Source organism: Schizophyllum commune, assembly GCF_000143185.2.
Source record: "Schizophyllum commune H4-8 unplaced genomic scaffold SCHCOscaffold_2, whole genome shotgun sequence".
Taxonomy (NCBI): domain Eukaryota; kingdom Fungi; phylum Basidiomycota; class Agaricomycetes; order Agaricales; family Schizophyllaceae; genus Schizophyllum; species Schizophyllum commune.
This window is the reverse complement of record NW_026089539.1, coordinates 1,933,359-1,960,714: the sequence shown is the minus strand read 5'-3', so window position 1 is coordinate 1,960,714 and position 27,356 is coordinate 1,933,359. Positions and strand designations below refer to the sequence as shown.

The following is a 27,356-nucleotide window of genomic DNA, read 5'->3' as shown; positions in this document are numbered from 1 at the left end:
AAAGGCCTTCCTTATCCGGCCTCGATCACATCATGGCTTCGCTCTTGCTTCCAACCATCCTCGCGCCTGGGAAAAGTCAACCTCCGCTGATACTTCTGCAATCTACTCCGCATGCGTCCGCACTGCCTCTCCTGCGCGCCATCCTACGGCCTGCCCAGAGCAAGGGCTCGTTGAAGTCGTCCGCGAAGCGCAAGACGATAGTGTTCTGCTTGCTGCACTCTCCTTCCGCGCTTCTCAGTGATGCAAGCATGGATGAAGACATCGAAATGCACGATCTACTGGACAATATTCCCGGCTACGGCGACTACAAAGACGCAAGAGAGGCGATCAAGGCGGCGTTGCATGATACCCGTCCCACTACACTTGTCATCGATTCCATCGAAACGCTGCTGGGTGATAACGGAAGTGTGTCCTCGACTAGCAGCTTCTTGATGGAGCTGGTAAAGAAGTCTGCCCTGTCGAACGGAGGTAAGCCTGCAGATGGAATTTCGGGCGCATGCACTGACGCTGCAGCAGAGCTGACTCTGGTCTTACATACCACGGAGTCTAGCGCCTCACCATTGATATCATCTCTCTTACACATGTCTCTCCCTCATCTCAAGAACGTTGTGCACGTATTGGCGCATTCTCCGGGACTCGTTGCTCACATCGCCGCTGAGTACGGCACGCCGCCACCTCCTGTCGGTGGCGAGGAACGCTTCTGGGGCGTATGGCTACCAGTAAGCGCAAGGCAATCTACAATAGGTGCGTTCATAGCATGCCTTTATCTCATGACTCGCTTCTAACGCCGCGTGCAAGACCTCGCAACAGAGGTGGACGATATTGCTGAGGACGAGATTATCGTCGAGATCTTATCTCGCAGCGCCGCCCGGAGAAGAGTTGTGGAGCGACGCCTTGAGGGCTGGAGTGAGGGCGCGCCGCGCGAGTTGGTCCAGCTGCGCAGTCTCAGGAGGATACTCCGTGGGAAGAGCAAGGCGCCCGAAGAAGTAAGAGGAGCCTCTTGGCCGCCATACACTGAAGCTGATCAGTAATTAGGCGCCGACAAGTGGACTCCCACCGGACATGGACGTCTCCTTCAACCTTGCCCTCTCAGAAGCTCATCAGCAGGCGCGTGCGCAAGTGCCCTTGCCCTACGCCCATGAAGGTATGACCGTTATCCTCGATCTTACGTGACTTGTCCTGATCGCCATGAATAGGCCAACTGCAAACGTCGAGCACGGGTGCCATCCTATACGACCCAGACTCGGCGGACGACATAGATGATGATGATCCTGATGAGGACCTGGATATATGACAGGCGGCTGGATCTGTAAGCGCTGCACATATAATCGACTTGACTCCTTCAGGAAATACAGTACTGCGGCGTACTCACATCGAGAATGCTGGTCACTGCCACTTGAATTTCTGCCTGAGTGCTCCTCAGTCCGTCATCACCCTAAGCATTGCTTTGTTTTACCACCCAAGCTGTGGTCGCCGATGGGATCATGAGAAGGATCGGAGCTTTGGTACCGCATGGCCTCTTTGTCCACATTCAGTCTGCTGTATATGGCGCGAGATGTTCAGCTTGACTTGCGCGCCCACACTTCCTAAGTTTCAAAGTCTGTATTCGCGGAGCCATCCGAGGCGTGTGCGTAGTGAGTGGCTTATACATACGATATATACGATACAGCCCTCAGCTTCGACCTGTAGAGACACCGTTGAGCTCGCCACACAGCAAGAAGCGCCAGCAGGACACCGAGAAGATTCACTCGAGTCATGATTCCCCGAGGACGCCCTAGCGTCTGGCAGGCGTCACAGCAGCATGGCGCTTGGCACTCTGGTCCCAGCTGGCCAGCTGCGGGTCCGTCGAGTAGCGTGAGGATAATTCCGCCTCCCCCAGGCGCCCATTATATCGACGAGCACGACGATGGCGAACCGGCGACTGCCGAAGTGACCACGCCGATTCCAAGTCCACGACGGTGCGTGATGAGATCTGTGATGAGTTGTGATTAGATGGGCCACGATGCGATGCGCCCTCAGGGCGGCTGCGCTACTCCTTATCCACGCTTAACTTCATCTTTCATACTTCCTCGACTACTTCAGCGCTCTCGTTGACTACACGCGACGCGACGCGCTCATCACCTTGCTTTCTCTAGTTTCTCTCCGCGTCGCCATCGGCGCGCAACATCCATGCCCCGCCATCTCAACACGCCAGCCCCCGGACCTTCCAACGCCTACGTGGACATGCCGCCGTGGGCGTCTCCCGGAGCCGCGAGCGACTGGTCACCCGCAGGGGCCGGAGCCTATGGTGCAGGAGGTGCAGGAGGCGGAGGCTGGGGTGCTCCCGACGAAGGCGGCGCTCCTGGCGGCTGGGAAGATTGGAACGCGACCACCGGTGCAGGGAATAATGACCCATGGGCGACAGGTCCGGCAAGCCCACCAAACGCTCCTCCAGGAGGCTTTGGTGGCTGGAACGCTCCTCAAGCCCCAGGACCCGACATGGATCCCATGCCCGACTCCTACTTCGCTCCCCGGAACGCGCCGCCTCCTTCCTCCCCATGGCACCCAAGCGCTGGTCAAACGCCTGGCCCGACATGGGGCAACCTCCCCGGGACGGGCTCGCCTTACCCTAGCTGGTCCTCCTCGCAGACGCCGCCCTCGCGTGGGCTAACCACTCCACAAACCCCGGCTAGTGCCCTCGACCAGCCTACGTTAGGCCGTTCGTTCTTCGGTGGCCTAGGTCGCTCAGCCTCGCAAACCCAGCCCAAACCACGTCATAACAAGCGAAGTAACTCGATTGACGTACACCGTAGCGTGTCCGACGCGCTCCCGCATTACCGGAATGGGTGGAAGCCCACAGAGGGCTATGGCCCTCTTGAACCCGCGCGACGTCCGCGCGAATGGCGCCCCGAATACACTGTGCGACCCAGCTTCGCCTCGTATATACCTCGGGGCCGCCGGGATACTGTTGTCGACGGTGCGCACTCCTTGCAGTCAGACGCGCACTGATCGGCTGACATGGCTCTCTCACGACTTTATAGACTTTACCGATCCCGTGCGGCGCAAGCTTTCGTACCTCCTCGCATACGCGTCCCCTCCACCCGTCTTCTGGGACATCCGCTACGACCCCGAATACGTCAACTGCCTGAACTTCCCTTGCTTGAGACGACAACACAACGAAATCGACTTCTTTCAAATTGCCTCCGAACCTCCCGTTGAGCGCATGCGCCTCGTCCATCACCGCCTCCCTTGGTACATCGAGATTCTGCAGAGCCAGCCTAACGGTATCACTGTGGGCGATATCATCACTCAGATGTACGCCCAGTTGTCCATGAGCATACTGGCGAAGGACTATTGGAACGAGGAGATGACCGAAGCCGACCGGGAGAAGATCACGGTCGCATATCGGAAACGATGTAAGGACGACGAGCAAGAACTCGGGAAGGGGGTGAAGAGGGTCGACTACCTCGGAGAGCGGGTCATCTTCGAGGGTCTGCACAAGAAAGGCGGAATTTGGGAGATCAAGTTGAAGAAGAAGCACGAATGAACCCCTTCTGCGCCGAAGGTATGTGTCGGATAAATCACGGCTTGTCGTCTATCCTCACTGAGTTTCAGACCGGCCAATCGACTCTGCTCCATGGACCTCTTGGACGTCTCCTTATGCTGAACATACTTTATACCAGCCGCAAACCAAATACTGTATTACCATCTTTCCCTTGTCACACTCACCGCTGCTCTCTTTCAAAGTCAAGATAACCTGTGTGCTGTAAACATATTCTTGGTGAGTCCTCCGCGTAGCCTGCCTTCGTCTACGCTGGTCTGACACGTCAACATAGTAGAACCGTCACGAATATCACGTCGTGCAATAACCTGTATGTATGATTATATCATCTGTATCTGGATCATGCTTTGTTCCCCTGTCTTACGTCGAATTCTGCGCGTGCTGGGTGCAACGCTTTGGCAACGCTTACGACTGGCATGAACCACATCGTCGCCTAGTGGCGGATCCTTGACACGCGTCTATACCGAATGGAAGGCCTGAGCCCATTCAATTGTATTCTGGGGGTCCTTGAATGGTCATCAAGGTACGCTAAGTACGGCAGCGAGAGATAGCGAGGGTTCCCTGCTTTTGAGGTCGCGACGATACTGTTATTTGAGTGGATCACGTGGTCCTTCAAGCTTGCACCCTACCGCCATGCCGCTTCCATGGCCTCTCGTCCTGACGCGTACGGTCTCCTCTACTACCCCGATCAACGCGCCTACCGACGCTGTCATTCAATATTTGCATGACCCCGACCGTATGGTCAGCGGTGGTTCCCTGGTTATCGACCGCAAGGTCGACCCGTCCAATCCTCTGAAGTACACAATAACCGATAAGCTGGACGTACTGGGGCTATGGTCTAGCACAACGACGTACGACGCGCTCTTTGAACCAAAGGATGAAGGCACAGACGTGACGGTCAACGCGCCGATGGGCACTCGCTTGCAGCAGCGGTGGCGCGTGCGGGGGAAGGACGAGGGAAGCGCGGAAATGACGGAGGATGTCGAGGTTCAGGTGCATTTTCCTCTCTTTCTACCTCATTTATCCGCTTACAAACTCGCTGAACAGGCGCTCTTCTTCTTCATGCCATACATTTTGAGGACGATGATCAAGTCCCACCGTGAGGGGAACGAGCGGATCAGGGCCCAACTTGAGGGGAAGCACGGTATGCTTGCGTCTTCTTGACAAACTGTATGCCCATCTCTGAAGGTCAGGCAGCCGCCGCGTCCTCTTAGTCGACGAGTCTACCAAGCAGTCAAACGTGCATACGTCTGGCCTTGCAATTCTCGTCCTCGTCCTTTCCGGCCTTGTTTATACCTCTCATCATCTGATCGCGCTCTCAATCTTGGGAGTTGCTCTGAAGAGGCTGAGCTCGCGCGGCGACGACCCATACGGTCTCTTTCATCTGGCCTTAAATAGACGCATGGGTGATCCCATAAACGTCGATCCCAAGACTGAATGGCTGAACATGGGCTACTGGAAAAACACGAGCGATTTACCCACTGCCTGTGAAGGTATGCGCAGCTCCGGATGCTCGCGGTATATGCTCTGACGCTACGTGTATCAAGCTCTTGCCCTTCGTATGGTGCAGGCAGCACGACCACGGCCGAATGGGAGGGTCTTAGGTACGCTCCTACATCATCAAGGAAGGGTCTGATTGACATGACGATCAGACGTCGGACATGGGACAGGGGAATCCCTCTTACTTCTGCTGCGACATCCAGACGTACCTGTCCCCGCGCATTTGGTCGGGATCACCAGCCTGCCTGCGCATGCTCGTCGTTCGACGCGGCGAGTTGAACGATTCGTGCAGGCGCTGCCAGAGACCGCAAGGCCGCAGTCAGTCACCCTGTACTGCGCCGATGCTGTCCGCAGACCAGAACATGTCAAGCATCCCTTCAACCCTGCGGACGACCTGCGTTTCGACACTATCCTCGCGCTCGACTGCGCCTATCACTTCCAAACGCGCAAAGCTTTCCTCCAGCAGGCACTGAGCAACCTCGCAGTCGGAGGACGTATCGCACTTGCGGACATCGCATTCGACGATCTTACTCTGGATACGCATCGTTCCAAGCTGATCCGCGCGGCCTTGAGGATGATGCCTTCCGACAACGTATGGACCAAGACGACGTACGTCAAGAACATGGAACAAATAGGCTATGTCGACGTTACGCTTGAGGACATCACGGACGAGGTCTTTCCAGGTTTCGTGCGCTTTCTCAAGAGCAGGGGGAGGGGGTGGTGGGCGTTTGGGGCTTTGATGGAGGTATACTTCAGCGCAGGTGCGCGGTTCGTTATTGTATCCGGTCAACGAGGGAATGCATGATGCTGAGGTACTCAGCCACGTACTCAGACTATCGTGCATAGCTGTTTGCGGCGTCAACACGAACGAACGGATTTCCATATCAAGCAGCGCTTTCGGTAATACGTCCTTATGGTTGGCCGCCGCCTGTGTTCATTCACGCTCGCGCAATCGAGCGGCGCAATGCAGCGTCAGCCTGCAGCAGTCGGTTTGTACTGTTGACATCGTTCTAGAAGGCGCAAGTGAGCTCACGGCGAGGGAAGCCGTACGCGTCAGCAGCCGCAGACTCGGGGTGGCGGCCTTCTTGCTCAATTGATGCCTTTTTAAGCTGTTGCACAATGCTGTTTCCCAATTTATCAATACCGCAATCAGCGCTCAATCGATGCGGTGAGCGATCACGAGGCCCATTCATCTAACTCAACGACAAGGAGCATCATCAACCTGAACCCCCTGGATGTACAGTTACACGGTAAGTCCTGTGGATCTGTTACGGCATTTGGGACGCTCCGTACTCGACTCAACTTAGGTGCCAAGGTCCGCGATGGGAGAATTCTTGCAGCTCTGCTCGAGAGGCGGCAGCTCTCTAATGACTAGCTTTGAGTAGCTCTGCAACCGGGAGCCGATATGGGCGCTTAACGACCGTGGGTGCCAGGAATCGAGTCATTGACTAGCTTTTAGGTGCTTGCGCAGACCTAGCTACGCAGCGTCGGCTTCTATCGTACAGCCTCGGGCGCCAATCTACGTGCACAGCGTGGGCCTTTCTCAACGCGCCAACATTGATCACAGCAGTCCCGGGAATGCCTTAAATACGGCGCTTGCGATGCTGTAGGTGAGTCAACTTGCTGTTCTTCCACAACCATGTCGCATCGAGGGAATCGCGCCTACGACTACACTCTACAGCCTGAGTGCGTTGCCTGTCGTGTTCGCGAAGTTGCAGACGCTGATCTCTCCGTCGGAACAGGCTGAACCTAAACTCTCTACAGCAGTACGGCTATGCCTATGACGCGGGGGCGCAGAGCGACACCAGCAGCCCCTACAGCACATACGCACCCCTCGAACCTCATCATCCGGTGGCAAGCACGAGCTCGTCCCCAGTACACGGCTACGGTGTCACTCGCTCGCCACCCAGAGCGCGTCAATACATCCCACGACCCCTCGATTGGCGGCCGGACTTCATCGCCCATGCAGGAGCGACAACGTCGCAGAAGGGGAGGAACATAACGATCAGTACGTGTGCAGGACTCTACCGCATTTGCCATCTCACCTCCCTTTCGCCGAAGCCCACGACCCGACGCCTAGGGATCTACTAGACATTCTTGCCCACAAGTTACCCCATCCGCCCATCTGTCATGATCTGCGTTTCCCTCCCATGCACGCCCGATGCATACAGCTGTCTCGACCTACGCAGCTGGGTCCATTGACGCCTAGCGACCTGATGCGATCCGCGACTCAGCCACCAGTGGCACATATGCGCCTCTACCACTATCGTTTGCCGTGGTATATCGACATCGTCGGGGCGGCGGGCAGAGCTGTCACCGTCCATGATGTTCTGACTCAGTTACACACTCATCTGAGTGTTGCATTGCGTGTGGAAGATGTAGACAACGAAGAGCTATGCGACGACGACCGAGATGATATTCGCAGGGCTTGCTGGCGTCGTTGCGGCGCAATGCAGCCAGACAAGTTGCGGCGTGTGGACTTTCTTTGCGAGCTCACCGTATTCGAGGGCCTCATGCGGAACGTTGAGGACGGGACTTGGGAAATGGTTCTCCGGAGCCAGTAGGGTATGATCTGTAACTTAGGGAACTAGGAACTATTTATTCACTGTATTCTTCACGTTGATTGCATGACGTACACATTCCAATGCCAATGCCATGCACGAACAATGAGATCGCCAAAAGAGGCAAGGCGCGGCTTGACCATGACCGCCATCCAGGCCGTGCACATTCGCAGCTACGAGGAGCGGCTCGACCCCAAGGCGCACATCGTCTACCGCATTGAGGTCCAGGCGAACGTCCGCGCCTGGCAGATATGGCGCCGCTACTCTGAATTCGCCGACCTGCACGCCGACCTGGCGCGCGATACAGGCGCTCCGCCGCCTGCGGAACTGCCGCCCAAACACGCGTTCTCCGTCTCCCTCTTCCGCTCGAAGAAGGACCAGGCTATGCTGGAAGAGCGCAAAGCTGGATTGGAGCAGTACCTTCGCGCGATCATCTCTGCACGCGACGATCGCTGGCGCGACAGCTTGGTGTTCAAGCAGTTCCTCGGAGTCCCCGTCAGCCGCGCGGCGAATCATGCTCCGACGACTTTCAGTGCCTCTTCCTGGATCGACGCACACACTGAGCTCGAGAACGATCTCCGCGACGTGCGCGCGGACGTCAATAAGCGCGACGCGCTGACCGATCGCGGCGACGTCCCTGCAGCGCACAAAGCAAATGTCGGCGCGAAGACCAAGCTTGCAAAGATCATCCCTCGCATAGGCACACTCGCGCGCGGCCTGCAGGAACTGGGGATGGGAGGCATGAGCGAGGGGGAGCTCCAGCGGCGAACAGATATGGTCGGGCGACTGCAGGACGAGTGCGAGAAGCTGGGCAAGATGCTCACTGTCGCGCGCTGGTCCTCCACCTCACCACAGAGCCGAGGAGGATACGCAGCGCAGCCCGCACCCGACTCTGATAGGGAGGCGCTGCTGGGAGGTGCGGGATCTGCGAAGCCGTTCGCGCGTGTCTTCGGGCAGAAGGCAAAGCCCCAGGAGACGGAGGAGACGCGACCACTTGACAACGTCGGTGTCTTCGGTCTGCAGCAAGTGCAGATGCAACGACAAGACGATCAGCTCAGCCAGCTGACCACCATCCTTGCCCGTCAACGACAAATGGGCGAGGCTATCGGTAGCGAAATCGCTTACCAGAACACCTTGCTCGACGAACTCACCGAGGACGTCGACAAGGTGGGCGGCAAGCTCACGAAGGCGGGGCGGCAGATGGCTAGACTAGGATAACGGTTGTTCCTTCACTTACGACGCTCACGACCTGCATCTTACACACGATATACATGCATGATACAGTACTAGGTTCCGCGCGGATGGGTGTATAGTAAATAATATGATAGTGCCATATAATCCTATGATGCTGACAGTGAAATCCGATGCTCCTCCACCCGTACACGGTCGCCTCTACTCAGGCCTTGCCAACGCTTTGCCAATCCCCTATGATTCACCATGAGTAACGTGCGATTATCAGATAACCGTGACTGTACTCACTTCGAAGCATGCAATCATGATACCGCACGCCGGAGCAATTTTGGCCATTCGAGGTGCGAGGCCTGCGAAAAGCGCCGACGTCCCCTCCGTCCGTATGATGTTGGACATGACTGCCACGGTGGATAGGCCTCTTGGTGCGGTCTCGGACATGACGATGGCCTGACGGCGTGTCTTCAAGACGTCGAAGGGCGAAGTCAAGAGGGCGGCCGTCATTCCACTCGTCGCGCCACAGAAGAAGGCGAGGGTGGCGCCTTCGTGTCCTCTGCGCATCATCCGCTTCTTGAGGCCCTCGTAGGTTGCCCAGTATATTCCCGAGAAGGGTACATCTCGCCACAAGCTTGGCACAAGGCCTCTCCAGAGCGAATGGACACCTTGCGAAGTCACTAGCCGGCTTAATGACGTTGTGACGGAGCGAAGGGTGTGAGGGTTGGCAGCGGAGACAGGGGTGGACTGAAGGTTTGTGCGGAGGAGCTCTAATGGTGATACGATCGCCGTAATGGATGACCGTGCAATAACGCCAGCGAAGAGGGGAACGATTGATGCGGGTAGGAGCGGGGGTAGTGTTACGCGGAGCAAATGGTCGTACGTGAGCATGTACGCGGTTGCTGAAGGCATTCCGATAGCACTGCACGACGTCAGCGGGTCAGCATCTTAGTTAGCATACCGATGGGTAGCGGACGCACAGTGAAGTTCCGGCACCCTTCCACAGCCCCCGTATGCCTTCGGCTCGCCATACGTGTCGTGCAGCATCGAAGAAGCCCGTGACGCGTTCCCGCTGCATCGTCCCGTCGTGCCATACACACACTCCCAGCTCTTGCGTGACCGGTCGTGCCAAGGAGGATAGGCTGCGAGATGTATTCATCCTGGTCGTCTTGCCATTGTTACTAGTGTTAACGCATGGCTGCCCTGCAGGCTGACAGCAAGTGTCTGGCGGGGGATTGGGGAAGAGGGGTTCGCGGGGGACTGGCGCCTGTGTCTGCAGTCGGGTCTTGACGACATCGAAGGGAGTCACTGGAGCCGGTGAGTACAAAGTCTTACTGCTCGACAACGCACGTACTGGTCAGGGCGGTGACCATGGAGCCCGTCGCAGCAGCGATGAGCTTTGCATTGAAGGGATCCATGCGAGGCGACTGGGAAGGTGGAGGACGGGAGCAAGAGACCTGCGCGGATCCTCGGCGGCGTCAGAAATACGTCGCGCCGAGCGGCCGAAGCTGATCGGCGCTTATCGCCGGCAACGGACCGACACCGGACCGTGATCTTATCTCTCGCGAGCGTCTTAGTCAGCCTGCCTTTCTCGAGTTGGCGAAAAAGCGGGCGAATTCCAAAGCTGCTTCCAACAACCATCTCGTCTCGTCCGATCGCAACAATACCCGCGTCCGACCGCACATAGAGTATTTCCACATCTCCTGCGCACATCAACAGTCTTCGATATCGCACAAGTCCCCCAGATGGCGTCCTCCCTCCCTCCCCCCGCCGCACAGGCCTCGAAAGCTGCGCTCTCGGCCGCGTTGGCAGATAAACCAGACTCTGAGGCCGCTCCTGGTGAGCAGAGCTCTGAGTCCCAGGAGCCTGGTGAGCTCCCAGAGGTCGACATGCAGGCACAGGCCGAGAACATCAGAACCGTCTTCACCGATCCTACCAACTTCAACGTAAAGGTGCGTGCTGCATTTCGTGATCTTGATGAAAGGTTACTGATCTGCATCCCTCCCCACAGCACCCCCTCTACTCCCCTTGGACCCTATGGTTTGACTCCCCTGCCACCAAGGGGCGCAACCTCCCTCAGACGCCTATGTCGGCGTTCCCTCCAACCCCCGCTCCTTCTACACCTGGTCCCGCGGCTGCTCAAGGCTGGATGGAGGATATCAAGCGTGTAATCAGTTTTGACAGCGTGGAGGAGTTCTGGGGGTGAGTTTCAACGAAATGAAGTCGGAACATACGTTAACAGAACACGCGCAGGCTGTATAACAACATAATACCGCCCTCTCAATTGCCTCAAAAGGCAAATTACTACCTCTTCAAGGTACGTCTCTGTTCTTTATCTCGCGATCCATCTCATTTTTGGTGCAGGAGGGGATTATCCCTGCTTGGGAGGACGATGCCAACAAGAACGGTGGGAAGTGGAGCATCCAGCTTCCCAAGGAGAAGCACCGGAGTGTTGTTGACAGAATGTGGCTCTACACAGTGAGTATATTCGCTCTCTGCTTCTTGCGCCATCTAACGCCGTGGCAAGATGTTGGCCGCAATCGGCGAGACGTTTGATCCCACTTTGGTCAGGGAGAGCCCCGACAGCCCCGCGCCAGAGTCTCTTATTACGGGTGTCATCGTCTCTACACGACCGCAGTTCTATCGTATCTCGATATGGACGCGGCTCGCACCGTCCTCGCCAGAGGATCAGCTCAAGACTCGGATTGAGCAGATCGGCAAGCACTTCAAAACGTCGGTCCTTGGCTACGCGGACGGTGCCAAGCTTGGTGGTCCTCTCGCGACGGAGGTCGAGTTCTTGTCACACAAGGACTCGGAGAAGAAGGGAAAGAGTGCGAAGAAGCTAATCGCGTAAATCTAATGCTTTAGTGGATGTCATCCCTTTGGAACCTCGCGCTAATGACACAAATGTACTTACCCCTCACTTGCGCCCTCGAGAGCTGGTAGCTGTGGTTGTACATCTTCATCTAGGATAGCCTATGTGCGTACGTCTCGCGCCGACCTTAGGTCTGGCTCGTTGCTTATCATCTCTTTCTTCACGCTGGTCCCTAGGACCGAGCTGCGTTTGTCCTGTACGCTTACGATGTTTCTTCTTACATTACTGTTTTATTGAGGCTGTCCTGCAGCGCTCAGGGCATAATCAGGCTTATTTCTCTTGAAAAGGGCATGATTTAGAGACTCCGTCGCGTTGGCTGCGCATGATGTACGAAAGCTGTGAGGTCATCGCCTTTGATCTGCCCTTATAACCTTGGCATCGTCGCTGCTCGTGTTCCTTACTCTCAACCACCATGCCCGTCCCAGGATTCCTATCTTCCATCGCCGACAAGGCCCAGTCTGCAATTAGCGCTGCTGGTGTCCACGCTGGGCGTCCTACCAGCCCCGAGGCGGCTCAGACTGAGACCGCCGCCACAGGCCATAGCACTGGCCACAGGAACTTCGCCCTCGAATCGATTCACAATCAGCTCAGGACGTTTGGTCAGCAGTACGCGTGAGTACAATTCTTGGTGTTTGCGGTGCTGGTGCTGACTTCAGGAGCTTCAGATCGACTTCCCCAGTTCAGAAGATTATCACCGTCGAGAAGGGCATCGCGCTCGATTTCGAGTCTCTCTCGCGGGATGCGAAAGCCCAGAGCAAGGAGCTCTACACTTGGGGACAGAACGAGGACGAGGATCTTAAGGATGGTGAGTGACGACGTCGCGACCGTCCGCGCCACCGTGTTGCTGACTGACATCATATGCTAGTAACCGATCGTCTTGCATACCTCAACTTCATCCAGGGCTCCCTCTCCACCACGCTCTCTGCGAAGCTCGTGGCTGCTCGTGCGCCCCTCAAGGCTCTCCGCGATGCGGAGACGGCGCTCGCTCCGAAGCGGCAGCTCCGTACCACCCTCGAGAACCAAATTGGACGCCTTGAGACCGAGAAGAGCCGCGGGTACGAACAGAAGCTTGCTGGTCTGCGCGAGCAGTTGCAGAGGGTAGAGGTCGAGAGCGATGCTGGCGAGAAGGAGGTCGAGCTCCTCAAGCGCAAGGCAGTGCGCGAAAGTGAGCTATTGAAGTGGGAGGCGCTGCGTGAGTACGGCGAGAAGCTCGTCATTCTCTCCCAGGCTGCGCCTCGCATCATCGATGCCCTCCCCTCGGTCCCTCCTACGCCGAACCAGCCATACACCGGTCAGAAGATCACCGGTGCTGCTCGTGCCGCCCTTCAGCGCGCCCTCGATGATTACAAGACCGGTCAGGTCGAGCTTCCGATTCACGGCCAGGGCGACCTCTCCCGCCACGATACCATCAGCTTTGGTGAGAGCCACGCCAGCGAGCTGTCTAGCATCGATACCTCCAACATGGACCCGCACCCCAGTGGACAGTATACGCCGCCCCCTGGCCCGCCTCCCGGTGTGGCAGGATCCCCGAAGGCTGCCGCGCCCGTCCCGATACCCTCCACCAAGCCTGTCGTTGACATCCCTTCCCCGCGTATCGACACGAGCAAGGCACAGTCGCCGCCTCTCGATCCGGCTTCTCTGAACCAGTCGCCCGCGCCCATTCCCGCGGGACCTGCCCGCGGGCACGTCCCATCCATGTCCTCGGGTTCCCCGCCGCCTATCGTCTCGTCGGAGAACGGTCAACTGCCGCCGGTGACCCCGACCGTCGCTGAGACGGGCATGCCCGTGTCTGCTGGGACGGGCGGTCCCTCGAGCGGCTCCTTGAAGGACCTGAAGTCCCCGTCGCCTGCGGTGAAGCCCTCCATCCCAACGCCTGTGGCCGAGGAGGCGCCGCCCGCATTGGGAGCAGCTGGGCACTTTGAGAGCGCAGAGGCTGAGAAGCGTCGTCTGGCGGAGCAGTACTCGCAGGCTGCCAGCGAGACCCCCGAGCAGGCGCGTAAGCGTTTGGAGCACGAGCAGGAGCTCGCTCGCCAGCCGAGCACTTCGCGCAAGCCCGGTGACGGCGACGATGAGCTCCCGCCGTACCAGGACATGTAAAGGACTGATCTTGCCACCGTTGGACTTTAATGTACTACCACCAGGTTGATCTACCGTCTAACTATCTCAAGTACCAAGGACTCTAATGACTGTACCTTGTTTCGATGTCTTTGTCTAGCAACCATGTACTTCGCCTATCTTGCCTGCAAGGACTACCAATGCTCTGAATGAGTGGAACAACATCACGCGTGTATGTGTGGCCAGCAGAACATGCACAGCAACCGTCCACGGCGCCAAGATTATATACGTACAACCGAAGGAGGGGAGGTCGCAGGGAGTCGGAGGGAGGGGGAGGAGCCACAACCCTATGTCTAAACCGGTACCTAGAGTCCGCATCCATGACAAAACACGACAGCTGAGGACAGGAATCATACGAGATGGCTGTTCAGCAGGTTTTTTCGGACAAGCAGGTCCTTGACTGAGTTCGCGGATCAGCATTTAGTGCAGGCCATAAACACATGAGAGTTGACGTACCATTGCCAAGGATAGCGTGTGTGGATTTGGTGTCCTGTGACAAGGATTGATATCGAGGAGAAGAAGAAGGGAGCATCACTGACGGTAACGCTGGTCATATGGCAGTAGAATGGTCGCTGTTGCGGCGAGTGGGACTTGTGTACTTGACCTGCAAGGAGAAGCAATGTCAGTTATTGAGACGCATCAAGCGAGGTATTCGCGACGCACCGAACTTGCGCTTCAGGTCTGCGGTTGTGCGAATCGGACGCACGGTCAGTATGCACACGGTAGCATAGCCGAGAGATCCACATACAGTTCGCGCATCCCTCAAAGTCGTCATCGCGGCCTTTGTACGAGACGACGTGTTGTGAGAACGGGACGACGCGAAGCTTCTCCTTCATCACGTCGCACTTGTTGAGGAACAAGATCAGGTCGGTGTTCTTCAAAAGTGGGTTCTCGCATATCGTTCGCCACAGCTTCATCGAGTCTTCCTGTGCGTTTGATCAGCGATCGCTGCGGCGGGTATGGCCTCGACGGAGGCCACGGCGTGGGCCGGAAATATGATGAGGGCATTTCCGAGATAGCACGTACCAGGCGGTTGACCGTGGGATCCTCCTCGAGCACTTCGTCGTAGCAGCTAATGGGGGCGAGGAAGATTATGGCATCCTGGATAAATGCGGGCGGGTCAATAGTGGTAGCCAGGGGCAATGCGCCATACGTACGATGTCGTCGAAGTACGGCGCCCAAGCGGCTGCAGGGAGGCATTAGTGCCGTGCGCATCAGTGCTAACAGCGGCGATAGACGTACCCCGCTATAGGAAGCAGTTAATCAGCACATCAGCAGTGCACTAGAATGGGTGGCATACCATGCTTCGTGCGCCGCCGACATCGAATACACGCCACTCGGAGGTGGTCAGGTTGCCCATGGGGCCTATAGGGCGTTTTGAAACTTGATCACTATGCATTGCCCAAAACCTTCTCGGCGATCAGGCTTACCCGTCTTCAGGCGGAAGCGATGCTCAGAGACTCCCATGGTCTTTATGCGAGCGCGGAGGATGTCGTCTGAGGGATCGGTCAGTCGTATGCAAGGCAAAGGATAGAGACGGGACAAACCATCAGTTGGGACGTAGGCAGGGTCGGTGACAGTTTCCAGCTTGTTCATGAAGCTAAGAAATCCAGCCAGTCAGCCAAGAACGTCTGCAGTAGATAGATGCATCGTGAAACTCACTAGCCCCCTCGGTCAATGTCTCCGACCTTGAGATCGCGCACGCGCATCAGTTTCTTCACTGTAGGATGGGACCAAAGCGCGACCATGTCGGACGCCATCATATGGAGGACGTGTGCCGGGTCATCGTTAGATCTTCGCGGTTGCGCAACAGCCTGCGCATCGCCCGCCGCATCGTCGCCTGTGTGGTCGACGACATCACGGTCGCCGTCGATGCTCTCCCGGATGTTGCCTCCTCCCCACAAGCGGGACAGACCGAACTTTTCGGAGTTGACGTTGATATTGAACACGTTATCGCGCAATTTAGACCGAGACTTCTCGCCCTGTCAACGGTGAGCCCGAGGCGTGTGGCAGGGCAGGGTCTCGACGTACCCTGAAACCGGGGCTCAGGAGTGCCGCGAAGGACTCTTCCAGTGAGTAGAGGGGTGCGAGCCGCTGCTTGAGCATGAGCAGATCGGGAGTGAGCTCGACTCGCTTCGAGTCCTCCTCCTCCGAGTCGGCACCGGCCTGAAGCTGGTTCAGGATGTCCAGGATCAACAGCATAGCCTTGACGACATTGAGCCGGATGACATTGCCCCATGTCGGACGCTCCCTCTGGAACGCCTTCGAGGAGTTGATCAACTGGAAGTCTGAAGCGGAGTGAGGAACAGCACATATGGGTGATGCGTGCAGACGCACTCTTAAGCGTCGTGGACTTGCCCGACTCGCTCTGCCCTGCACGCTTACTTGTCAGTGGGTCGTGTAACACGTTTGATGGCGATGGAACGCACCTAGGAGCAGGACGCGGACTGCCGGCGCCTTCTTTTTCTCGCGCTCGCGCTCCCTGTTGAGCTGCGCGTCGATCTCGTCGCTGACGCGCTTGGCCTCTACTTCGGCGGCGATGCGCTTCTCTCTCTCCTCCGGGGTCTCGTTGGGGGGCGGGGCGAGGACGGCATCGAGGGGGTCTCGGTCGGTGAAGGAATGGCGGGGCATGGTGGAGGGAGGAGGTGAGGGTGGGTTGGAAGAAGCAATCGGCCGCAGGCCGGCCCTATGAACGAAAGCGTATCAACGGAGCGTGAGAGTGAGATGGGTCAATTGAAGGTTGAGTAAACTTACCATCAGATCTTATATGCATGACCCTGCCCGCGGTCGCCTGATTAGTGAGGCGGGCAGACACCCTTGTTCTCGTCCGCCGCTGCCTCTTTGGCTCTTCCCCTTGCCCCTAGCTTCTGCATATGAGACTATGAAGCGCCTTCTCAGGAGTTCGTCTGCCCAACATAGTCAAAGAAGCAAGGCGAATGTGAGAGACTTCCTAGGAAGGGTAGCGAGGACCCCGGAATATACGCACAAAGGCCGTCCTGGAAAATCCGGCTCTGGCGCCCATTTATCCACTTTTTTTTTGGGTCCCCGACCCCCAGATTTATCCGTTTTCTGGGACGGCCTCTCGGGACCCCCAGAATTTATCCGTTTTCTCGGGACGGCCTCAAAAATGGCAATAAAATCGGGAAAAATCTGATTTTTTTCTTCCAGGGTCCCTACGCGCTCTGCGCGTAGCGTCTGCAACAAAAGAAGGCTGAGAAGTACAAAAGAGAGAGCTTATTGCCTCCCATACCCATTCGAGGTGCTACCACACACCGCTGTCCTTCGAAATATCGAGCCTGCCAATGGTCTACTAGAAGGTGCCAATGGGCACAGGGAGGCTATCTAGGGTGCTACTGCCCGCTGTAAGAGAACGGCCACTTAGCTTACCGGTATCGCGTGCGTCTGGTCTGAGGGTAGGTCGGCGGTTCGAATCGACCGTCCGATATCCACTTTTTCGGCACGGCCTCCCTGTCTCCCCTGTGTATACCCGCGTTTTTGGACCGGCCTCCAAGCCCTCAGGCCCCCGATTTGACCGTTTTTTGGACCGGCCTACCGGCCGGAAGCCCCACGATTTATCCGCACCGCTGGACGGCCTATGTGCGTATATTCCGGGGTCCTGGGTAGCGTGCCCATGCATCGAACTCCGCGTCGATCCGGCAGCTTCTCTGCCATGCGTTGACTCTGACAAGGTCTCCGGGCAACATAACGGATATTCCGTCCCCGGGTCCGGCGAGCACGCGTGCGCTTTACTCGCATCCATCGTCTGCGCAAAGATGCGAGTTTCCAGGGAGCCGCGCGAGCGGCGCAGGCTTCGGTGGGTCGAGACAAGGGCGGAGGAAGAGATGAAATTACACGGCCGCGTCCAACAGGACCCATCACTCAAAACAAATCACAACAAACGGCGGGGAGGTGGGCGTACTTCCTTCGATGTTTGCAGTAAGAGCATGCGAGTTGGACATTTAATTCCTGTATGAGATTGAAATATACTGAGAAGGTCTTTACCCATGCGCAGGCCTTCACCCAGTCTCCCTTTTTCAAGTCAATCGATCACGAGCGAATTGACCTTCCTGCTCCCTGTCAGAGTAGTACAATACAAGCCATATAACGGCCTTGGCACTAACCTAAACTAGCTCTGGGCGCGGTGGCGCGCACTCAGATTGCTGCCACTTGTCGTTCCCCAAACGGAAGTAAGCGGAACGTGATTCTGCACGTGCGATCAGCGGATTCAAAACATACGTTCTTGTCTCTCACGTTCAAGGCTGCCCTGACTCTCGTCGCCCGGTCCATCCGGAAGGCTGCAGCGCCTATATTCGTCGCGGACCGCGGTCGCCAGCTGCCGCCATAACTATCCGATAGAGGCCGCAGTGTCATGCCCTGCGCATTCAGACTATCCGTCATCGTTGGTCCCCATTTGCCCAATTTCGGCAGGGAGGGCTACGCGCCTACCGACCTAGACTGGATCCACAAAGACGTTGATCGCGATGCAGACGTCTACCTCCGCGTCTTCCGCGCAACCGAGGGCGGGCCCTCTGGGAATCACTGGTCTGCAGACTGGCGGGTGGGCGCGATGGCGGACGGGCCTATGCTCGCAGGCCTCTCTGCGATCCGGAAGCTGGAGGTCCAGCAAGATCCTGGACACACACACCTCACGAACTGGGGCCCGCGCACAGGCATGGTAGACATGATGACTGCAGCGGCCCAAGATGCCTTCTTCCTCGGGCGCCTCAGCCTCCCGCAGCGAAAGCACCTCGAGCGCATCGCAGCATGGGAACCCGTCAGGGTGCCGGATGGCATCTGGAACTGCCAGCACTGGCTGAAAAGCGTGCTGAAGAAGGCGGTGGAGGCTGGCCTCCTCGAGGCAGAGACGGTGGCGCGCGCCGTAACCGCTGCAGCCATGGTGCCCAATCGCAAGGTCACACAGGCAGAGCGCGACTTGGGGAAGAACAGATACATATTGTGATGATCATGAGATGGATCGATATATCGCGAAAAGTACATAGCAGCCCACCCTGTACCTTAGATTCACTTTTTAGACCCATCCCCAGGGCTTTCTAGTACTACCGCACCTCCAGCATCCTGTAGCAACGTACCACTATTGTCCTGCTCAACGATATCCTTCGCATCTACGGCGTCCGGTGCGTCAGCACACCTGCTCGACGACCAATCTTCCCCTTTCACAGCTGCTATGCCAAGGCTCCCCAGGGATGACCCAAGCGGTTCGCCCATATGTGTCACTTTACTCGCGGTTGCAATGCCGAAGTGCCGCTCGTACTCGTGTAGGGCGCGAGGCTCAAGCTCCTGGCTGTACACAGCATCGCGGCGCTCGATGAACTGCGACGGTAATCAGCAATTGTACGTATCGGGAAACGAGCCCAACAAACCTTCTGTTCCTCATTCTCGGTGCGAAGGGAGAGCTTGCCCACGCCGTTACGCATGTGGACGAGGAGAGTCTTCTCAAGCAGTCAGCGAACGTCTCAAAAGGAAGATCGATTGGACTTACGCGGATAGAGCGACTGCTCAGTCCTCGGTAAGTGGAGACCCTCTCCAAAGGCACGGGGTCCGTCCCGACGAGCTTGAGCTGCTCGTGGAGGTACATCACGTACTGCTCGAGCGACTCGAGGTAGTAACGCTTCTTTTCGTGCGACGAGAGCGCCTCACTGTCCAAAAATCAATGACAATCCAATCATCAGCGAGGCAGGACTCACGGATTCGAGGGCGCAAGACCGACATTCAGCGCTTGAGTGGCATCGCGACGCGCCTTCCTCTGCGCCTTGCGCTCCGCGGCGGTTCCAGCACTGCCAGACATCGACAACGAGGGCGACGAGAAGGTAGCCGATGTCGGAGAAGACGAAGTCGAGGAGGACGGCGAAGATAGCGTGCCACTCCCCCGACGGAGAAGCTGGGGTGGCGACGCGCCGTCCCGACGGCTGCCAAAAATCTCAGAAGACTTCGAGTGCATGGGTCGCGAGGGAGAGGGTAAGGCGCTGGTGGGCGACCCCGACGGCGCATAGGAGTGAGCAAGGGGAGGCGCTGGAATCGCTATAGGCGCGACCTGCCGGCGACCCTCGGAAGTATAGGCCATCTGCGCGGCACCGACGCTCGACGAAGGCGCAGAAATCCTGGGAACACCCGCGGTGGTCATACAAGTAGGAGACGACACCATCCGATGCGCCGGCGAGCGCCTGGGGTACGCGTATGTGTCACCGCCGACGGACTCCCTGGGGACACCCCCGGCGAAGACACGTCCGGAATGGGGCATGGCACCGTCCCGAATCGTAGCTTCGGACGCCGACAGACCCCCAAACGCCGCGCTACCGTAATTGCAGGAATTCCACGCCTGCGACGTGGGCGTTGCGACAGAAGCAAAGGAATTTTTGTGGAAAATCGCGGAGGGATCGACAGGGGCGAATGGCGAGTCGAACGTCGAGTCGTGGAGGCCCCATTGACCGAGGGGCGTGTTCGCCAGCGGCGGGGCACCGGCGTTGAGCATCGCATTGCCCAGGCTGAACGAGTGAGCTGGGTGAGACGAGCTATCGTCGAGCGAGCGGTTGGATGCGAAGCTGGGGGGTCCTATATATCCAGGTCTCGCGCCGTAGCCAGTGGACGATAGCGTGCCATATGACGAAGAGCTGTCCTTCTGCTGATCGTCCGCGTAGAATGCGACGTCGCCGCAAGTAGGCGCCCCAAGCTGCATCCACGAAGAGTGGAAGGACGAAGCGGCTGTACCGGACATAAAAGCATGTGTTGGAGTCGATGTTGCGCGCGTGTTAAGTGCCGAAGCAGCGCCGTAGGTGTCTTGCTCTGCAGAAAAATCTGGGAGGTCGGTGCGGGCCTCAAAACTCTCCTGCGAACCTTGTCAGTGGAACAAGGACGAGGAGAAAAAACAAGGAGAGCGTACTCCGAAACTGGACATGGTGCTTCAGGAAGGCGAATCAAGGGCGACAGGATGAAAGATGCGACAGAGCAAGGGCGGAGATATAAAGGGCACTGAGCTGAGCAAACGCGATGCCCGTGACTTGCATGATCAGAAGCACGATGTCATGGTCGAATCTTCCCCGGCCATAGAAGGTAACGTGTGCTAAGCGCTGAACTTGAAAATGCCGGACGGACCCTCTTCCGTCGAGGCAAAAAGGCGGCGAAAGGCCTCCGGACAGTATTCCTAGCCCCGCATAAGCAAATGGCCACATACGCATCAGGTATGAGAAGCCGAGTTGCGGGCATAGGTCCTGCCCGAAGAACGGCCACTTGGAGGAATAGCGGATGTGAGAGCGATCCTGAGGCGGTGGGGACGCCAAAAGAGGTAACAGGAGATACGAGCGTCGTGTGTATCTGTCGCAAACAGTGTGCCTATGCCGGGAGACCTTGCTGTATCGGACACAACCGGTGAATGAATTGAGAGGGACGCGAGGGAGATGCGAAGAAGGCGCGAAGGCGGTCGTCGATCAGACGTTCATGTCAGATCGACGCTGTCCGTTTGGCGTTTACGTGTAAGTATACACAGCTCAGCAAACTGACGCGGTCCCTTGCACGGAATTCGATGACTCGCAAAGGAAGGAAGTATCCGCATGAGCGTCAGGAAGAAGCCGCGATATTTGTTTGCAGCTATTTGTCCCTGGTGCTTCACCGTTACCGGAACCCTCTTTTCACTTAATCATGTCTAGGCGGGAAGGAGGAACGGGAGAGAAACGGCGCTCTGCCGCCGCCACCGCTCGCCAGCACCCGCGATGAACTTTTTGCCAGGAAGAGTCGCATGCAATTCTCCTGCGTACCTTCGACACCAAGCGCGTATGTTTATGAACACCGGAGAAGAAAATCTCTCCTACTTTACCGATTACGGGACAACCTTTGCGGCCATGATCCAGACACCAGTCTCGACAAGATTGGGTTCGCTGAAACCGATACGCGTTCGATGACGATCTGCCAGTGCCATTCTGCCAGATGCCTGCCGCTGCGGCGCCCGACCTCTCCCGCCGCTCCGCCAGCTTCCCCACTCGGCCGAGATCTCTCCCAACGCTGGGTGAGACCTTCCGCTCGCGGTGTATTGATTTTTTCCGCCTTTCATCGTGTCTCAGGACTTTATTCGTACCTTCACCGACCGCCCACCGTTCGGTACCCCGCCGCTTGCTTCTATTATTGAGCCCTAATATAGACGTTATAAAGCGGCGTCGTTCGCACCTGGATCTCGAGCACCTTGCGTCCTTCTGCATCCTCAGCATGTCCAACTTCGCCTTCAACGTGCCTTCGCCCAACTCCTCGGCGTCCGACGGTGGCTCATCGCCGACGAGCTCATCGACTGATGCGCACTGCTCCCCATCGTCCTCGTGCACGAGTGCGAGTACGAGTAGTCGACCTCCCATGTCAGCATCCTCCGCTGCACCGAGTGCGCGTAAGGCCCGTCGCCTCGCCCTGGTTCATCCTTATGCCCGCCTTGCTGCAAAGCAGGAGAGGAGCTCGAGGAAGATATGGAATCATGCGCTCGAGAAGCACTTGTTCTCGACGTACGAGCTGTGAGTCTCAGCACTCTTTTGCGTCCGCGGACATGACCAACCTTCGCCTTCAGAGGTACGCTCGGGGCGCCACACCGGCGGACGATCTACATCGCCAGTCTCGAGGCCCATGTAGAGCGCTTGCACGCACAGCTGCTAAGGTCAGTACACCAATACGTCATTTCTTTGGTAATTCTGACGCTCTGCAGCATCGGGTTCTGGCCTGTCGCTTTCGAGGAGCTGGACGTGTTCCGTGGCTTGAATGGCAAAGTCGCCAAGGTATACCTTCACTGTGCGCCCACTGCAGAAACCTGACGCGCCTTCGCAGAGCATGATAGCTGGACTACAGCACGACGCTGTGATGGAGAAGATGAAGGTCATGGAATTGGAACGCGCTGTAAGTGTATCTCGTCCCTTGCAGCGCTACCATTCGCTGACTGCTTGCCGCAGAATGAAAGTCTACGCAAGATTCTCGAGACCGCTGCAGAGAATTCAGACGGCACGCCCACGCAACAAGACCATTAGACGCTCACCGTACTAGCTACTTGGCCATTTTTTGTCTCTCAAAGGATTCTCACTGCTGCTGAGGCGACCTCTCATACGATATTGATCGACCATATAATTTCCGTACCTTACCTGCAATATAGTATACTGTACCAGTTATCTGCACATGCCTTGCAATAATTTCCACTGTTTTTCCACGGACCCGCCACGTCAGCTGCAATATAATCTGACGACGCACCTGCAGCCCTCAGGGAGTTCGACCACCCCATCATGACAAGGATCCAAGCGACAGGCGCCACCGACGTTCCCGCGAACCACACGATCGCAGCTTTCTCCTTCTAGCGCCTCCAAGCGCATGTCTTCTGGCGGACACCCGACGGCGACCCTGAACCGATGGTGTCCCATATCAAGAAGCCCATGTCAATCTTCTTGCAGTGACATGGCCTTCTTGTAGCAGCCTGACGACTCCCGAGACCCATTCACTTCGCATGCCCTCATCGAGTTCGTATGCCGACATTGACATCGACCTCGCGTCCCTATGCCCTCATGAGCCCTGTCCCTCGCGGAGAAGCAAGACGCCGGCTCACCAGAAAGCGAACAATAGGGAGGAAGGCACCGCAGTAGGTCCACTAGGCACCGTCTTGGGGCCGACGGGCCTTCTGCGAATGGAGCACGAACAGCCGCCTTCACAGCGCTGTCTCTCCGGGCCCGCTCGATAGCACGCGCATGCCCAGAAGAGGAAATACTGCTGTGGCACCAATTTTGTGGCACAGCCTGGGCGTGCGATGTATAGATGTCTGCCCCATGAATCAGCCAAAAACGACACCGTGGCGCGGCTCACGACCCGCTCATCGACCAGTCAACAAACGAGGGTCGGTGTCGAGTAGGATGTCAAAGTCGAGACCGGCCAGTTCGAGGGGAGGACCGAGGCGAAGAGAAGACGGAGGGGGCGGCCATACTATGTCCCTCCGACTCGCCACACTGACAGACGGAGAAGTGTTGACTCCGCCGCTTGAATGGGGTATATCATTTCTGGGGTATTCAGGCGCTCTATGTGCGCCCTGGAAAGGGACGTGGAGGTCATTGGACGGCTTGCGATATATTTGTTATCCTCTCAGATGAATACGAGATTGATGACGAGCGTACGAACATTCGCCGTAGGGGGGAAGTGCGCGGTGGAATCTCTCAGGCGATGATGACCATAGGGGCAGGTGCAAGGTCGGTGGGCATCTCCCGAAAAGCCAAAGCCCTCGGTGCGAGGTGCATTCTGTATAACGACTCGATGATTAGCGACGGGAACTGGCAAAAGCGACATGAGAATACTCTGCATTGCCAATGTTGCGACGCAGGATGGGATGGGGGTCAGCCAAGGCTCAAACACGCATTTATGGATGGAACGATACCGATGTATGGCTTGTGTGGGTCCGACGGGGCAAGTGACGGGTGGTCTGCAGCTGCGCAAGAGATATTCGATACAATTAAGACTATGTAGGTGGGCAGAGGAATGACGAGGACTTCACATATGCATGACCGTCCAGGTCCACAATCTTGTATGCTTGCGGCATAAACAGGTGCGGCGGATGACTACGGAACTCGATGAGCTAGAGTGTGGCGAGGATGATGCGCAACCTGGACGCACCTCACTCTTCGTCCCGGACCTCGAACTTATGCTTGCCAGGCATATGAACCGTTGTCATACCCTTCCCGCTCCCCGTCACACCCACTGCAACCAAGTCAGTACGATGATATAGACAGCCCACGGCTTGGAACGACACGCACCGCGACCCATAGGATTATCAGGCGTCTTGAAGATACTGGTCCCCGACACGCCCGCAATGTTGACGCCCTTCTTCTCCGCCTTCTTCGTGAACTTCTGCCAGGTAGCCTGCTTCGCGACCTGCTCCTTGGCCTTCTGTGCGCGCACCTCCAATTTCTTCTCGTTCTTCTTCTTCTTCCGCTCGCGCTCCTCCTCCTCCGTCTTTGACAGCTTGCGCTTTCCTGTTATAGGTGCGCTCTGGTGGTTTGCGGGGAGGGGCTTAATCTCCGCCGCCTTGACGAGCTCGGTGGTGTTGTAGCCCTTGAAGACGATGGAGTACACGCGGTTCGACTCGGAGCCACCGACGGAGGTGATGCGCGCGGGATACCACTGGCCGTCACCAGAGTACTTTGCTAAGCACTCGTCGCCGGCGGACCAGGAATGTGAAGGGGTGGCGGATGCGGATTTGCGTGATGTTTCCGCGGCTTTGGAGGATGAGGCTTGCGCGAGTGCCTGCTCTGTCAGGTCGATGAGCTGCTTTAGCTCATTGCGGAGTTCTGACAGTTCTGTGTTGGAGGGGTCGGCCTCGAGGGCGGTCTCAACCTGGGAGAGCTGGAGCTGGTACTGTTCGAGGTCGGCTTTGTCCATGATGAAGGGGAAGAGCAAGAGGCGTCGTGGGAAAATACTCAGGGGGATGCGTCACTGAACTTGGACATACTGCCGGTCGTCTGCAGTCGCGTTTCCTCCACAAAAGTGCATCTAACGGCGCAGGTAATATACAGCGAGAACAAGGAGATGTAGGGATACAACAATGGAGCGATACACACAAGCAACGGACGACGGATTACGGGCGCCACATAAGCTCAATCCCAACCACCCCCGTAATCCATCTTTACCCGCGTATCCTGCTTTGCCTTGCTCCCCTTCGGCCGCCCCGCCCTCCTCGTACTCGGCTTCGAGTGATACTTGCGATGCTGCCGCTCCCTCTGTCGCTTGACCTCCGCTGCGGCGATGTCCTTCACGTCCATCTGCTCCATGCGCGCGGTCATCTTGTCGATAGCGTCCGGCGACAGGGAACGAGAGCGCGGCGGAGATCGTGACAGGTTGCGGGGAACGGGCGACTGAGGCGACGTCGGCGACAGCTCTGACGAGCGTACTTCTCGCCCGCGCTCTCGCCGTTCGACATCGATGTCGACGGGCATGCTTGACGAGGCGATGGATTCGGGTGATGTTGGTTTTGAGTCGTCCTCGGCGGGCAACGAATCATCATCGTGTTGCTCCTCATCTGCGGTCTCCTCCTCTGCTTCTTCCTCGCTCGATTCACCCTCTTCTTCACTGCCCATATCCTCGTCATCATCGTCGGGACCTTCTACTCCCTGGACCTCGTTCATGTACTGTTGGCTATCAGCAGATGTACAGTTGTGGGTATTGAAGTAGGCCGTACCTCCTCAAGCACTTTCATCTCTCTCCGACCGAAGCCACTAGCCGCAACCTCAACGTCAAGCTGGAAGCCTGGACCTTCTCCATCCTTCGCCACTGTAGTCTTGAAGCGAGGGTACAGGGCACTCTCATATCGGAAACGGCGACGGAAGAAGGTCCTTATACACTCCACGTCGCGATTGAAGTAGCTGTGATTAAGAAGATCAGACCGACGTGCGATGGAAAAGCCAACCAAACGTACTATTCAGCGTTCTCGTGCGCTGTGCTGACCATTTGGGGGAAATCGATCACGATGGGCTCGCCAGATTCCTTCCGTATGAGAATGTTGAACTCGTTAAAGTCACCGTGGATCAGGCCTGCTTGAGCGAAGCGCACGATGAGGTCCATGAGAGTCGAGTATAGCTTTCCTGGGTTCGGTACTTCGGAAACCTGTCGTCTGCGGGCGCTTGAGTATACCAACGCCGAACGACGAGAGATGGACGTACAATGGGTAGGCGTCAATTTTCTCCATCAGGATGCAATGTCTCGCTTGGTCGATGGGCTTGGGTACTGGGAAGTCGTGCTCATGGAGGACCTTCGAGCACTGTCAGGGAGCCCGAAGTCAGCGCCGTCAATCGACCGACCTTCATGAAAGCCCATTCCTTCTGGGCAGCAAGACGAGACATATACATCCATGACGCAGACTTCCTCTTGCCCATGTAGTCTCGCTTGGTCTTTATGGCGCGAAAGGATATGCGACCTAGCCTTCAGCATTGATATTAGCTGTGGTGCTTGAGCGTGCTCTCGGAGACTGACCGGTGTAGCTTGAGAACCATCTCATTTCCATCCTGGTCGGCGACCACGTAGATGTCTGCGAGCTTTTGAGTACGGAACTAGGCGCAGAACGTGCGCACTGGGAGGAACGAACCTGATTCCTTGCCTACACCGATTTGGTTCCCCACGGAGTGCATAGAGTCCCTCTTGGAGAGCGCGCGCATAGCGAGATAGTCGTAGCCACCGTAGGTCAAGCGGTAACCGTCGTCTGAGCGCAGCATCAACATGCATGCAGGGGGACGCCACTGCTGAACAGGACGCACACTTCGCGTTTTGCACCTTCGACACGAGGTTACGTTTCGCAAGAGATCCTATGCATTTGTTTGTCCCTCCGCTCCTCAAGCCGGAGATCTGTGCGATGAGGTTCGTTGGCACGACTTCGTGATTCTTCGAGCCCATCTCGACCTGCGAGGACGGATAATCAGGCAAGGACGAGTACGAGCAAAAACGCGGCACGCACTGCCGTCAGCACTCTGAACTCCTCTGTGGTCACATATCTCAAGTCTGTCGCGTCGAGCTTCATGGCAGGCGAGCGTGCAAAATGGTTGATGGGGGATTGGAGCTGAGGCGAACGGCAAGCGCC

General features: G+C 57.1%; 16 protein-coding genes across 16 annotated transcripts; 10 read left to right on the top strand and 6 right to left on the bottom strand.

The window, feature by feature from the left end:
* The first annotated feature begins 15 nt into the window (after positions 1–15).
* Positions 16–1,419, top strand: SCHCODRAFT_02611154 (uncharacterized protein). Its single transcript, XM_050344462.1, has 5 exons — positions 16–468; positions 517–744; positions 799–986; positions 1,036–1,144; positions 1,197–1,419. The coding sequence occupies exons 1-5, from the start codon at positions 33–35 to the stop codon at positions 1,292–1,294; spliced, it is 1,059 nt and encodes a 352-aa protein (XP_050202240.1). The 5' UTR covers positions 16–32; the 3' UTR covers positions 1,295–1,419.
* Positions 1,420–2,169: 750 nt separating this feature from the next.
* SCHCODRAFT_02696710 (uncharacterized protein) lies at positions 2,170–3,526 on the top strand (the record flags this gene model as incomplete). The annotated part of the gene is made up of 2 exons (XM_003037310.2): positions 2,170–2,956; positions 3,021–3,526. 2 exons carry the CDS (start codon positions 2,170–2,172, stop codon positions 3,524–3,526), a joined length of 1,293 nt encoding a protein of 430 aa, XP_003037356.2.
* Positions 3,527–4,168: 642 nt separating this feature from the next.
* On the top strand, positions 4,169–5,965 carry SCHCODRAFT_02611150 (S-adenosyl-L-methionine-dependent methyltransferase). The gene is made up of 5 exons (XM_050344461.1): positions 4,169–4,534; positions 4,589–4,685; positions 4,735–5,034; positions 5,089–5,145; positions 5,194–5,965. The coding sequence occupies exons 1-5, from the start codon at positions 4,175–4,177 to the stop codon at positions 5,844–5,846; spliced, it is 1,467 nt and encodes a 488-aa protein (XP_050202239.1). The 5' UTR covers positions 4,169–4,174; the 3' UTR covers positions 5,847–5,965.
* Positions 5,966–6,497: 532 nt separating this feature from the next.
* SCHCODRAFT_02721494 (uncharacterized protein) lies at positions 6,498–7,605 on the top strand (the record flags this gene model as incomplete). The annotated part of the gene is made up of 3 exons (XM_003037312.3): positions 6,498–6,727; positions 6,784–7,049; positions 7,103–7,605. The coding sequence occupies exons 1-3, from the start codon at positions 6,681–6,683 to the stop codon at positions 7,603–7,605; spliced, it is 816 nt and encodes a 271-aa protein (XP_003037358.1). The 5' UTR covers positions 6,498–6,680.
* Positions 7,606–7,743: 138 nt separating this feature from the next.
* Positions 7,744–8,820, top strand: SCHCODRAFT_02488527 (Phox-like protein; the record flags this gene model as incomplete). The annotated part of the gene is made up of 1 exon (XM_003037313.1): positions 7,744–8,820. The coding sequence occupies one exon, from the start codon at positions 7,744–7,746 to the stop codon at positions 8,818–8,820; it is 1,077 nt and encodes a 358-aa protein (XP_003037359.1).
* A 174-nt stretch (positions 8,821–8,994) lies between these two features.
* On the bottom strand, positions 8,995–10,202 carry SCHCODRAFT_02488542 (mitochondrial carrier; the record flags this gene model as incomplete). The annotated part of the gene is made up of 4 exons (XM_003038649.2): positions 8,995–9,027; positions 9,082–9,706; positions 9,765–10,092; positions 10,139–10,202. 4 exons carry the CDS (start codon positions 10,200–10,202, stop codon positions 8,995–8,997), a joined length of 1,050 nt encoding a protein of 349 aa, XP_003038695.2.
* A 731-nt stretch (positions 10,203–10,933) lies between these two features.
* Positions 10,934–11,638, top strand: SCHCODRAFT_01081219 (translation initiation factor eIF4e; the record flags this gene model as incomplete). The annotated part of the gene is made up of 4 exons (XM_003037314.1): positions 10,934–10,986; positions 11,038–11,101; positions 11,149–11,262; positions 11,312–11,638. The coding sequence occupies 4 exons, from the start codon at positions 10,934–10,936 to the stop codon at positions 11,636–11,638; spliced, it is 558 nt and encodes a 185-aa protein (XP_003037360.1).
* A 347-nt stretch (positions 11,639–11,985) lies between these two features.
* SCHCODRAFT_02156187 (uncharacterized protein) lies at positions 11,986–13,813 on the top strand. Its single transcript, XM_050341948.1, has 3 exons — positions 11,986–12,271; positions 12,319–12,464; positions 12,525–13,813. The coding sequence occupies exons 1-3, from the start codon at positions 12,072–12,074 to the stop codon at positions 13,754–13,756; spliced, it is 1,578 nt and encodes a 525-aa protein (XP_050202238.1). The 5' UTR covers positions 11,986–12,071; the 3' UTR covers positions 13,757–13,813.
* A 127-nt stretch (positions 13,814–13,940) lies between these two features.
* SCHCODRAFT_02156116 (guanine nucleotide binding protein, alpha subunit) lies at positions 13,941–16,509 on the bottom strand. Its single transcript, XM_003038650.2, has 15 exons — positions 16,204–16,509; positions 16,112–16,147; positions 15,806–16,062; positions 15,437–15,756; positions 15,322–15,374; positions 15,205–15,270; positions 15,075–15,139; positions 15,017–15,020; positions 14,932–14,960; positions 14,801–14,875; positions 14,523–14,700; positions 14,438–14,455; positions 14,314–14,378; positions 14,231–14,264; positions 13,941–14,174 (listed from the first exon to the last, which is right to left on the bottom strand). The coding sequence occupies exons 1-15, from the start codon at positions 16,403–16,405 to the stop codon at positions 14,125–14,127; spliced, it is 1,452 nt and encodes a 483-aa protein (XP_003038696.1). The 5' UTR covers positions 16,406–16,509; the 3' UTR covers positions 13,941–14,124.
* Positions 16,510–17,026: 517 nt separating this feature from the next.
* Positions 17,027–17,392, top strand: SCHCODRAFT_02611134 (uncharacterized protein; the record flags this gene model as incomplete). Its single annotated transcript, XM_050344460.1, has 1 exon — positions 17,027–17,392. A coding segment is annotated over exon 1 (294 nt), but the record flags the coding sequence as incomplete, so codon positions are not given.
* Positions 17,393–18,036: 644 nt separating this feature from the next.
* SCHCODRAFT_02611130 (uncharacterized protein) lies at positions 18,037–19,196 on the top strand. The gene is made up of 2 exons (XM_003037315.2): positions 18,037–19,105; positions 19,156–19,196. Exon 1 carries the CDS (start codon positions 18,144–18,146, stop codon positions 18,732–18,734), a length of 591 nt encoding a protein of 196 aa, XP_003037361.1. The 5' UTR covers positions 18,037–18,143; the 3' UTR covers positions 18,735–19,105; positions 19,156–19,196.
* Positions 19,037–19,370, bottom strand: SCHCODRAFT_02468104 (uncharacterized protein; the record flags this gene model as incomplete). The annotated part of the gene is made up of 3 exons (XM_050342669.1): positions 19,037–19,105; positions 19,156–19,224; positions 19,275–19,370. Coding segments are annotated over 3 exons (234 nt in total), but the record flags the coding sequence as incomplete, so codon positions are not given.
* Positions 19,371–19,390: 20 nt separating this feature from the next.
* On the bottom strand, positions 19,391–20,955 carry SCHCODRAFT_02156093 (uncharacterized protein). Its single transcript, XM_050341947.1, has 2 exons — positions 20,673–20,955; positions 19,391–20,618 (listed from the first exon to the last, which is right to left on the bottom strand). The coding sequence occupies exons 1-2, from the start codon at positions 20,685–20,687 to the stop codon at positions 19,476–19,478; spliced, it is 1,158 nt and encodes a 385-aa protein (XP_050202235.1). The 5' UTR covers positions 20,688–20,955; the 3' UTR covers positions 19,391–19,475.
* A 1,174-nt stretch (positions 20,956–22,129) lies between these two features.
* SCHCODRAFT_01082776 (uncharacterized protein) lies at positions 22,130–22,801 on the top strand (the record flags this gene model as incomplete). The annotated part of the gene is made up of 4 exons (XM_003037316.2): positions 22,130–22,281; positions 22,335–22,421; positions 22,470–22,539; positions 22,589–22,801. 4 exons carry the CDS (start codon positions 22,130–22,132, stop codon positions 22,799–22,801), a joined length of 522 nt encoding a protein of 173 aa, XP_003037362.2.
* Positions 22,802–24,172: 1,371 nt separating this feature from the next.
* On the bottom strand, positions 24,173–25,196 carry SCHCODRAFT_02611116 (uncharacterized protein). The gene is made up of 3 exons (XM_003038651.2): positions 24,544–25,196; positions 24,404–24,487; positions 24,173–24,348 (listed from the first exon to the last, which is right to left on the bottom strand). The coding sequence occupies exons 1-2, from the start codon at positions 25,166–25,168 to the stop codon at positions 24,405–24,407; spliced, it is 708 nt and encodes a 235-aa protein (XP_003038697.1). The 5' UTR covers positions 25,169–25,196; the 3' UTR covers positions 24,173–24,348; position 24,404.
* A 31-nt stretch (positions 25,197–25,227) lies between these two features.
* On the bottom strand, positions 25,228–27,350 carry SCHCODRAFT_02611113 (RIO1-domain-containing protein). The gene is made up of 9 exons (XM_003038652.2): positions 27,234–27,350; positions 27,037–27,178; positions 26,868–26,981; positions 26,756–26,810; positions 26,584–26,704; positions 26,446–26,534; positions 26,202–26,396; positions 25,965–26,148; positions 25,228–25,914 (listed from the first exon to the last, which is right to left on the bottom strand). Exons 1-9 carry the CDS (start codon positions 27,294–27,296, stop codon positions 25,384–25,386), a joined length of 1,494 nt encoding a protein of 497 aa, XP_003038698.1. The 5' UTR covers positions 27,297–27,350; the 3' UTR covers positions 25,228–25,383.
* Between the last annotated feature and the right edge of the window lie 6 nt (positions 27,351–27,356).